We start from the raw sequence: 12,024 nt of genomic DNA on the forward strand, positions 1-12,024 counted from the left end.
CAGGAGCAGGGGGAGGGGGTGGCTTCCACCATTTCTCCTCAGTGCAGCACTCCTCAGCACAATGAAGGAGAAGATAGGAAGAGAGGAGGCCAATTGACTTCTAATCCAATCCCGCTGCAATGCAGGAATCTCAGCTAGAGCATCCATGACAGGTGGCCCTCCAACCTTTGCCTAAAAACCTGCAAGGAAGGAGAGTCCACAACCTTCTGAGGGAGTCTGTCCCCATTGTCAAGCAGCTCTTAACTCTCAGAAAGTTCTTGCTGATGTTTAGTCGGAATCTCCTTTCTTGTAACTTGAAGCCACTAATTTGGGTCCCACTCTCCAGAGCAGGAGAAAACAAGCTTGCTCCATCTTCCATGTGGCAGCCCTTTCAATATTTGAAGATGGCTGTATAAATTGTTCAAACAAACAAACTGCATCAGCATTCTTGAATGTGTTTCTAGGGTGCATTTAGATAAAATACTCTGCTTTTCATTGCACATTTATTTATTTATAATGCTAATATCCCACCTTTCCTGCATGAAGCTTAAGGTGGTATCCATTGCTCCCCAACCTACCCTTTTTTTTTTAAAAAAAGGATCGTCTCAGCAACCCTGTTGACTGGTCCTTAAGCCCACTTTGCGAGCGAGAGACCCAGGTTCAAATCACTGGGCTGGGCTTGGGCCAGCCCCTACTTCTCAGCCTATTACACAGGGTTGTTGTGAGAATAAAATGCAGGAGGGAGACAAAAATAATTGTATGATGCTTGGGAAGAAAGGTGCAATATGAATGAAATAAAAATAAAAGACAAAGGAATCAGAGTGACGGATCTTACCATGGCGAAATTCGGCTCAGGGAGGCAAGAATCTTAACCACGGCACATGCAGAGATACAAATTTCCCCTCAATCGGACACCAGCTGCCCCTCTTTGCAAAACCAGGCCATGCAAATCCACATTCCAGGCCAACTGCCGTGATGATGTCACAAGATTCCGCACTCGGATTCTTCCTCACCCTCCCAAGCGACTCTGGCAAGAAACACATCCAGCTGCTAAGAATTTGGCCTGGGTTCATCGAGCTGCTCATTTGTAGAGCACGTGGGAGAATCCGGTCAATTTCAGTTTCTCATTTCCCCCCAGTCTTAGGGCCAGTTCTCCACATTTCCTTTTTATTTTTATTACATATTTTAAAATTAATTTTCCAATTACAAAAACCCAATATGCACCATATTATATTAACACCAAATAGCAGGCATGGACAACCTTGGCTCTCCAGATGTTATGGAAATACAACTCCCATGATCCCTGACCACTGGCCCTGTTAGTTAGGGATCATGGGAGTTGTAGTTCCAAAACATCTGGAGAGCCAAGGTTGCCTATGCCTGCCAAATAGCAATACCAGTTCAAATACAAATCAATTACATAGCCAATTATAACTTTTGGGTGGCTTCCCACGTGCTGTACTTGAAGGTCTTATTCCCTTTAATTCTGCCTCCAGACTGTTGCTCAAACCAAATACAATCCATTTTTTGATAAAATCCCTTATACCCCAGCTACAATAATTAACTTCAATTCGCATTAACACATATAATAATTTGTAAATTCTACATTTTCATATTAGTTTGCTAATTCTTTTTTTAAAAAAATCTCTTGTGAAAATTTGTTGGCATTTGAGGGTGAAATGCAATTTTGTGTGCATTATAATTATTATGTTTCTCCCTCAAAAGTGAAACTGAAAGCCATTTACAAACGCACACGCAAAACAAATCCAAGCCTGCTAAAAGATAACCAGAAAATTAAGATCTAAAGATATGGGTGTATATGAACATTTTTGCTCGGCACTTGAAAAGAAATAGTGATGATACCAAGCAGGCCTCCCTGTACACATTTTTTGCAAGCCATTTCCCTTAATATAATATTTTGATGTAAATTTTGTGCATTTTTATGTACACTTTGTCCTAGCATTTGCTGTTTTGCACACATTACTTGACTGTAGAACCGAACTGCAAAACTCAGAGAGGCGAGCATTTGGAAGGGTTTGTTTTGGTTCAGGTTTTGGTTCAAGAAGTGTGAATTAGGTTGATTCGTCTTTGAACTAAATTGATTTTCTCTCCCAGGCCCATAAAAGCCCCCAGGCTGAATCCCTAGTGCATCTCTTGCTTAAAAGGCCATGGAGAAAATCCCTTCCTGAGACCCCGGGGAGCTGCTGTCAGTCCCAGACTGCTGGGCTAGAGGAGACCAATGGTCTCATTCCACATGAAGCAGCAAACCTAAGTTCTTTAGCGGATCCTGAGACCCTCTGTTGGAAACCTGATGCAAAGCGAGGTGACCTTTTCAACATCAAGATGTGAGCAGCCACACAAGCTCAGAACACTTTGCCAAGTTAGTCTGGGTTGCCCTCTTGTCGTCTAGCACTTCAACCTGTGCCTTTTTAAGAGCAGTGTGATCAGGAAAAGCTCCCAAGTTACCATTCTTCTCTGCTTCTTCACTTGCAGATTTTTGTAGGTCAGACTTCTCTTTGTCTCTGCACCGGACAAAGTCAGGCTGAGTGTATCCCCTGCCCTGCTACTTTTATTTCTGGTCAGCTGGAAAATCTTTCTATCTGCTGTGGCAGTCAGTCAGATCATGATGCTGGGAAGCTCCTCGTTGAAGGAAGCCACTCCCTTTTTTGCTTGCATCCAGCATCTGTTAATCAGAAGTATAAACTGCCTTTGAACTTGGATGTTGCATTCCTAGCTACTGCAGCAAAGTTTCATTCATAACTGCCATGGTACAGCTCTCATGTGGAATGGGCTGAATAGCGACCACAAAGTTAGGGTGGTCAGTCACACACTAGAGAAAGGGGGGGGACACAAGAGGGTTACACAATTGAATAAATTTGCATTTTGTAGATCTACTGAGGACCTTCCTCTTTTATTAAGTCATTGAAGTTGATATCTTTTCTAATCTTCACCTGCATTGGAATTGTTTTTATGATTTTTTTAATTGTTTTTTTCACTCATTAGTTGTCATCCTGTGGTCCTTTGGAAGGAAGAGTGTGATATACTAAATAAACAAGCAGATGCCGATTCAGAAACAATCACTTTAATTTAAATCGAAATGCAACCCACCTCAGTATAGTGGTAAAGACCTGTATTCCTGCCCAGTCTGTGTCCAGTGTTGATGCTCAGATCCAAGGTCCTTACTCCCACTTCTTGTGACTGTTTTCAAACCAGATTAGTGTTGAATTTTGGAAACAACGGTAATGTAATACGTTGCAATTAACGCAGTATGTAAATTCAGTGGAATATTTATGGTTGCAGAGCGTTATTTAAAAATGTTTTTTCAATTAGGCGTGTATCCACAGAAGCACGAACCCTTTCCATAACCAGGCACACTGAGTATTATTTTGCAAAGAAGTGCAGTTTTCTACTGGGGGAAGGGAAATAAAATGTCAGCAAATAAGGAAATGAAATAAAATAAAAAAAATCCTTCCAGTAGCACCTTAGAGACCAACTAAGTTTGTTATTGGTATGAGTTTTTGTGTGCATGTACGAAATGAAAGACTGTGTTCTCCTCTCCCTCAGATTCCACGATAGTGGCTTTGGAAGGCATGTGGCTGCAGCAGCCTGACAGATACTTGCAGATACTGAGAAGATACGTTGGAAAGAAAAACAGTGAGCAAATCAAAGGGGAGGAGTGGTGGAATAAGCAATGCCAATCTTCCCACCCCACCTGCACAGGCGGGGCAACACTCAGGTGATCATCAGAATAAGGTCTAACCCAAGAAATGTACCTGGCTGAGGTGGGCTACAAGGTGACGCTGCCATTTCATGTTCAGAAGGCAACAAGACTGGCCACTGAATCAGCACCAGAGCAGTGACCTTCGCTCCACCTGAGGGTAGCAGGCTCGCTTAGGAGGCACAGGGCACTCCAGGTGGCATCTACAACTGGGGCCACTGACCCCTTGATAACTCTCCCTGCCCCCCAGCAACGTTCGCCTGAGACAGTCACCTCACTCCTCTCCAAGGATGCCAACTTGAATAAAACATTGGGGCTTTCACCCTCTTTTAGTTTTGTGTTAGTTTTAATGTATGAGGGGTTTTTCCTGTAAGTCGATTCAGTTATTATCATTTTTTAAAAGTGTCGAATAAGATCAATAAACAAATGTTGTGATTACAGTGTGTGCTGTGGGAGGAGCAGCAGAATACATCCTTCTTGGGCCATCTATCTATATGGCCACTTATGATGTTACCAGTACTCTTTTAAAATAAAACAGACAATCCACAAAGGCTTCTTAGCAACACTTGCCTTAACTGTTGTGGTAACTGGAAAATTATGACATCATCCCAGTGCGGAACTTTCTGACATCACTGTGGCAGTTTAGGAAAGAGCTTGTGGCTAGTATTTGAGCAGTGTGTGTCTGCTTCCCAGTACAAAATCTGCTATGGTAAGAAATCCCAGTAAGTTCTTTCTGTTTCAGGATGCGTAAAGATCGTGTGAGGGACCTTTGGCCCTCCAGATGCTGTTGAACTACAACTCCCATCACCCCTTGGTCATGCTTGGTCAGGGCTGATGGGAGCAGTAGTTCAACAACATCTGGAGGGCCAAAGGTCCCCCATATCTGCCCTAGTGATTCTAAGGCTGAGCACATGCCATACATTTAAAGGTCCCCACCACAAAGAATCATGGGAACTGTAGTTCCCCCCCTCACAGAGCTACATCTCCCAACACCGTTAACGAATTAGTTCTCGGGATTCTTTGGGAGGGAAGCATGTATTTAGACAGATTGCATTTGTGAAGCCTAAATCTTGGAGGTAATGCTAAGGAGCAGGGCTTATTTTCAGTCGGAACTCAGGTGGGTGCCATAGACATTATAAGAGAACAAGGGAGGTGTTCATGGTAAGTTCTGGCAACTCTTTTTCCAGAAAAATAGCACTGTTGTAAGGGGGGGGCAAGATACAGACATCTCCCAGCTTTGCAAGGGATCCATCCAGACTTCTGGGAGGAGCAATCTGCTCATATCCCATCAGCCCTCTGGGCAGAGAGGACAAGACAAGGCTGCATCCACTCTCCTCCTATGACTCCTGACAGATTTATCCTTAGGGGATGTGGCCCTTAATGGGGAAAATGTAGCCCACTCCTAATATCATGTTTACTTGCAAACCTGAGATGGGCTCAAGGCAGGTGAGAAGGAACTTAGGGCATGATCTAGTAATACTCTGGGCAGCTTCCAACAAAATAAAAACACAGCAAATGTCAAAATTAAAAAAGCTTTTGGATACAGGGCTGCCTCTGGATGTCTTCCAAAAGTTGTGTAGCTCTTTATTTCCTTGACATCTGGTGGAAGGGCATTCCACAGAGAAGGTGCCACTACCGAGAAGGCCCTCTTCCTGGTTCCCTGTAACTTCACTTCTCACAGTAAGAAGGCCCTTGGAGCTGGACCTCAGTGTCTGGGCTGAACGATGGGGGTGGAGACGTTCCCAAGTCAATACCTTTTAAGTGATAGAGAGCTATAGTATGCTGAGTGGCGCATATTCCCTGCCATCAACAGTGGCAGTCAGGGAGGTTTGGAGGAGGCTAACTGTGAAACACTCATTCAATCCTGACTCACTTTATAGTGTAACCCTGTATCAAAATTGGGGGAAAGATGGCGTTGTAGAACAGCTGAGTGGCAAACTCTGAATCAGGAAGGTAACAATGGGCAAAACAAATAAAAATCACCTGCTTTAAAAGGTTATTTATGTATGCCACTACTGCAGTTTGCGTTTCGTAAGCCCCAAAATGGGAAACGAGCGAAGTCCCAACTAAAGAAGAATGGCAACTTAAACTGATGGAACAAGCGCAGTTTGCAGACCTAACATATAGAATAAGAGAACAAGAAGAACATATGTTTAACGAAGATTGGAAGATGTTTATTGAATATATGGAGGGAAATTGTGTTTTTTTGGAAACGTGGGCAGCATTAAGATGAATTCAACACTGTAAGTTTTGATGGATGTAATAATGGAATATTGAATGGTTTGGTTTATATAAAATATACAAGGATTAATGTTATGCAAAATGAACCATGAAAAGAGAAGGGAAGTCATTGATATTTTAAGGTTGTTTAAATGAATATTCCAACATGTAAAACAGAAAATTTAATCAAAATTATAGAAAACAAACAAACAAACATAAACTGCCCTAAATCCCCAACTGTTTTATAACAGGAAGTATCCAGAGAACCCCATTGCTCATCAGATTTCTCCAACTTTGAGACGGAATCTGTGCACCAAACAGACAAGGAGATTCAAGCAGATCTGGATCGCACCAGCAATGTGGAAGGGTCTGAATATTCTTACCAAGGAGGCAGTGTAGGGTTCAAGGAGATGCAAACCGAGATTGAGTTTGCTGTGCAGATAACCCCAATTAAAGATTTGAAAAAGCATCAGGAAAGGATGGTAAGTGGCAACGGCAGGGATTCCTTGACTCTGGGAATCCAGTTAAACTCCCATCCTCTTGATGGGAGGTGACGATTACACAGATCCAGCGGTCACTTTTTCTCATGACACTACATCTGCAACCAATGAGGTCTGGAGGGCTGTGAGGCATGTGGGGGAAACGGCCTTGACCCAGCTGCACATTCAGCAAAGTGTGAGAAGAGAAGGGAAGAGAAGAGATGTTTCTCCTTGCAGTTGGGGTTCCTGGGGTCATTTTCATTTCATAGAGAAGTATCTGTTCATCAGGACTCACGTAAGGTCCCTTCTTATAACACTTGATTACTGGAACACACTCTGTGAAGCTGCCCTTATATTTCGCCTGGAAGCTGCACCTAGTACAGGATGCAGTGGTCACAATCCTCACGGGAGCAGATTTATTGGCAATGTGATTTCTGCTGCAGAGAGAGAGCTGTGCTGGTTGCCAATTTGCTACTGGGAAAGCTTCAAAGTTCCTGTGTTAATTCACAAAGCCCTAGAGCACCATCAGATGTCAAGGAAATAAACAGCTGTCTGACTTTTGGAAGACATCTGAAGGCAGCCCTGTATAGGGAAGTTTTTAATGTTTAATGTCTTGCTATGAATTTGTTGGAAGCTGCCCAGAGTGGATAGGGTCAGATGGGAGGCATCATCATCATCAGATGGGAGGTAGTATAATAAATAATAATAATAATAATAATAATAATAATAATAATAATAATAATAATAAGACAAAGGTACCTTAAGGGCCATGTGATCCCTTATACACAAGCAGAGATCTGTTTCAAACCACTCGCGAAATCGCAACATAAACAGCAGAAGCAGCTGGAAATTTATTTAACCCGGTCCAACCTCACAAACTTCCAAACGGCTGTTGGTATAAGAAAAGCTTTAAAAATAACCTAAAAACGCTGATAGAACTAGCCATCCCTGGACAAACCAGTTGAATTTTTTTCCTTAACTTTCCCACCCCCTGGTATGATATTTATGGATGATGTCTTCTCAGAAATGCAGGTGTGACTTCTCCCTTCCCCACCCGCAATCTGTTTCAGGATGCCAACAGTTCAGGATCCCCAGCTATCCCCACTATTGTGACTGATACGCTTGCTAATGGAGACCAACGGACACCATCAGAGACCAGAAGGCAGCTAGAAGCCACCAGCAGTCCTCTTCCATTAGACGCGGTTGCCAAAGAGGAGAAGGATGAGCACAGAGAGGAGAAGGACGGCCAAGGAGCCAAGGAGCAGGTGCCCCGCATTGTGGTGAGAGGAGCAGAGTCGGAGTGGTCGAGCAGCAGGTTGGAGTTAGCCATTGAGACTGAGCTGGAGAAGAGGAGGATTGAGTTTGAGCTGACGAGGCTCAAATACGAACACGAAGAGAACGAGAGGCAGCGGCAGCATGAGGAGAAGATGGAGCAGCTGCGCCAGCAGCAGGCGCCACCCAAGGAGGTAAAGGGGATACCGGGAGGTAAGAAGGGAGGTTGTGGTAATGCCGGATCGCAAGCCTTTTTCTAGCCCTCTTGTATGCAGAGACCCATTCACTCTGGCTCGCCTCTTACCTGCTCTTGTGGGGAGGCCTGTAAAATGCAAATCACGTCCTTTGACAAATACAGCCTCCTCCAGAAGGGTTCTTTACTGCAGGTGGATTGCTACTGACACAATGGCAGCTCCCAAGTGGTGGGTTTTATCCTGCTCTAGTTTGTTCTCTGATGTTCCCACAGTGCTGCCACTTGAGTCTGGAGGGACTACAGCATGACAAAAGCAAGAAAGAAATAAACCAGAACGCTTGCGCTATATATAAAAAAGTTACAGGACGTGAGCAGGAAGCTGAGGGATCGGCACTACAGTCATACCTCATGATACGTTCGCTTCATGTTGCGTCTTTTCAGGTTACGGACGCGCCGAACCCGGAAATCCCAGACCAGGTTACTGACGGGTTCGGTGCGTCAGTAATCTGCGCGCATGCGCAGAAGTGCCACATTGCGTCACGCGCGTGCGCAGATGCAGCGCTTCATGTTGCGGCATTTTCATGTTGTGAACAGGACACCGGAATCGATCCCGTTCACAACATGAGAGTGGGGCCCTAAGCTATAGCTTGTTTAGCTTATATGTAAATCCGGCAATGACTGAAATCACTAAGATTTTAAAAGTGTTTAATTTGGGCTGGGTTGTTTAAGGTTCCCTTCTCTCACCCCCTAGCTTTAATTGTGCAGCTTGAAACTGTGTGATTGAATCCCACCCCAAAATTGTCCGGAAGTGCCTTTTCAAGCCATTCATTCCACCCCTACCTGAGATGCTTTTTTTGTGATGTTATCACATTCCTGGGTCATCCCTGCAGAGTTAAGTGTTGTCTGACTTTTGGAAGACATCTGAAGGCAGCCCTGTATAGGGAAGTTTTTAATGTTTGATGTCTTGCTGTGTTTTAATTTGTTGGAAGCTGCCCAGAGTGGATAGGGCAACCCAGTCTGATGGGAGGCATCATCATCATCAGATGGGAGGTATAATCATCATCATCATCATGGGACCAAGGTACCTTGAGGACCATCAGATCCCTTATACTCAAGCAGAGATCTGTTTCAAACCACTCGCAAAATCGCAACATAAACAGCAGAAGCAGCTGGAAATTTATTTAACCCAGTCGAAGCTACGAACATGAGTTTGACCAAATTGCGGGAGGCAGTGCAAGACAGGAGTGCCTGGCGTGCTCTGGTCCATGGGGTCACGAAGAGTCGCACACGACTAAACGACTAAACAACAACAACAACAACAACCCCACAAACTTCCAAATGGCTAGTGGAATAAGAAAATATTTAAAAATAACCTAAAAATGTTGATAGAACTAGCCATCCCTAGTAGACAACTCCTTGCTCCAGCTTCTAAAAAGGGCTGTTGCTTATAGACTTCATGGAGGCATTTGATTGGCCGCTACGGGAAACGGCGGTGCTGGAGTAGACGGACCTTCAGCAGGACTCTTCTTAGGTTCTTTTGCATCCACACATCACATTCAGCCCCACAGCCTGTGTCTACTCTATGATGGGTACCATGGAAGTTGTGGGACTCCAGGCACCATCAATCCAATAAGTTGAGTACATTTACAATGTCTAGGAAGATGCAAGGCCCTCTGGGTTCAATGGGAACGTGTTTATGGTATTGCAGGCTGTTTGGGTAGCTGATCATAGGGAGCGTTTTGTTAACAGACACCTTTTTTTCTCTCCCCCTGTCCCCCCCCTCCCACAGATTGGACAACAGCTCCACGAACTCCTTCAACCCCAGAACGAGTATGCTCTATTTTTTTTCTGCTTCATCTTTATCCACTTTATTTACACAGCCAGGGAGCTGGCTTTCTATTTTATTATGAAACACGACATATTCTGCTTTGTTATTTTGCTGTGTTTCATTTTCAAGAAGATTTTACTGGATTACAGAAGTAGGAGAGTCTAATCATGAAACAGCAGCAGACTCTAGACAGCAGATAATAAAGAAGGCAAGCACCTCCCTGATGTTTATGTATCTCCGTTCTATCGCCTTTCCTTCCCTCCTCTTTAGAATTTCCCCCTTTTCAAACACATGCGCTGAATGCAACATTTGGCTTGGCTGTCTAATTGCACTGGTAGTTCTCTCTGTCAAATGTTGCTCCTGAGTGTTGTTGTTTTCCTTTCCTATTCAGTTATAGGCTCATCCATTGCAACCATACCACCTGAGCCTGTCACAGTTATTGATGTTAATAAATTGGCCTAGAATTAAACAAAAAACAAAACTGATTATATTTGCACATTTTTTCCTTTGAAAAGGGGGGTAGAGGAAGCAGGGCCCTGGACATGTTTGTAAAGGGCTGGGCAGGGGGAGACACAAGACACTCCAGTTATATGCCTGGCAGGCAGAATATCAACATATTCCTGCATTGCAGGGGGATGGACTAGTGACCCTTGAGGTCCCTTCCAACTCTACGATTCTATGATAGGTAAAGCATTCCCATAATTGGATTTCCATTCTAGAAAATACTTACTTTGTTCCAGCCGCATAGCTGTTAAAGCCATGAGACATCACTTGCTTTTTCTTGTACATATCGTTCTCATGGCAAACTGCACCTGTTGAGAGACAGTTAATCCCTTCAGCAGGGAAAACACAGGAAATGCCTCACATTCCTTCCTTCTAATCATTTAGCAAAAGCAATTAAGTGACCTTAGCAACGGCGGTGCCTCCATCAGTGCCTAATAAGCTTTAGAATGTTGCCTCCATATTTTGCTTTCTAACTTTGTTGATAGATGCCCAATTCATTTCCTTCTTTTAATTGAAAGCTAAGATTCCAGGCCTCCTGCTGGGTGCCTGGGTTCTGTGAGAATGGACATGAAGATGAACTAGCAATTGTTCAAGCTTCTACCCCAAAGTGAACTTTATTCACCTTTAGTGCATTCAGCTATTATAGGAACTACCTTCTGGTGTCATTTTTGAGATTTTTGAACTAGTTCATTGAACGCACTGATAAAAAGACGCACAGTGTAGAGAAGGCGGATAGGGACAAGATTTTCTTCAGAGAAGTGCATTACGAAATTCAGATATGTGCGAATTTCAAAGAAGGGTTGGGTTTCTGTTCTCATATTGTTGCAGAAAGCGCAGAATTGATAGATTCGACCTTTGAACTGAATTTATCCCCCATCAAGTCAGATCTAGCAGAATGGGAAAATAAGGATGCCCGGTGAATTTTGTTTAACTGAACTAGTTCATTCAAAGCACTGATAAAAAAGATACACGGTGTAGAGAAGCAGGATAGGGAGAATATTTTCTTCCCCATTCACAATACAAGAACTCAGGGCCATCCAATGAAGCTGAATTTTGGAAGCTTCAGAATCAACAAAATTAAGCACTTATTCACACAGGGCATCATTAAACTGTGGAATTTGCTCCCACAAGAGATAGTGATGGCCATCCATATCAACAACTTTAAAAGATGATTAAATTCATGGATGATTTGGCCAGTATGGCCAACTCTTGGAAGCAGTATGACAGTAACAACTGAGGCCTAATATATTCATGTCTTGCTTGTAGGCTTCCCACAGGCATCTGCTTGGGCACTGTAAGAACCAGGCTTTTGGTTTGTTGATCTTATGTAGCAATTGGCTCACGATGGAGCTGAGCCAATATTTCTCCAAAGACTTTGGGAGGGGGGATTTCTGAGAGATTTCCTTTTCTCAGCAATCCCCCCGCTGTCTGCCAAAAGAAGACTACTTCACAGAATTCTGTCTGAATATTCTCCACAATTTATTTGTGGCAGCCGTAAACCTCCTTACCTCCCAGAACATCCTAAAATAACACCAGGTCTCGGGCACTTTAGAGGACTCCAAATTGTGGTGAGTCTGTAAACGCAGTTGCTGCTGCTGCTTGGGTGGTGGGGGGAGGAGAAGGAAGCTGTGCCATTGCCGCTGCTAATTGTGAGACCCATCCTTAAGAAACTGTTGACAATTTTCTCCCCTCCCCCTGGAAAAATAGAATGGTTCCCACAATTTCTCCGTTATACAGAAGGACACAGGCAACAGTAGGAACACGGGAAACTGTTTTACACCTTTGTCAGACCATTGTTCATCTATCTCAGAATTGTCTACACTGTCTGGTT

The 12,024-nt window shown here is 43.7% G+C and overlaps 1 protein-coding gene across 1 annotated transcript; it reads left to right on the forward strand.

Annotated features, from left to right (window-relative positions):
- Window positions 1-957: 957 nt before the first annotated feature.
- On the forward strand, window positions 958-9,854 carry LOC118082679 (transmembrane protein 247-like). Its single transcript, XM_035110492.2, is given in 5 exon segments — window positions 958-1,066; window positions 3,544-3,633; window positions 6,116-6,399; window positions 7,467-7,862; window positions 9,651-9,854. Coding segments are annotated over 5 exon segments (1,083 nt in total).
- The last annotated feature ends 2,170 nt before the right edge of the window (window positions 9,855-12,024 follow it).

Source organism: Zootoca vivipara, chromosome 3, assembly GCF_963506605.1.
Source record: "Zootoca vivipara chromosome 3, rZooViv1.1, whole genome shotgun sequence".
Lineage (NCBI taxonomy): Eukaryota > Metazoa > Chordata > Lepidosauria > Squamata > Lacertidae > Zootoca > Zootoca vivipara.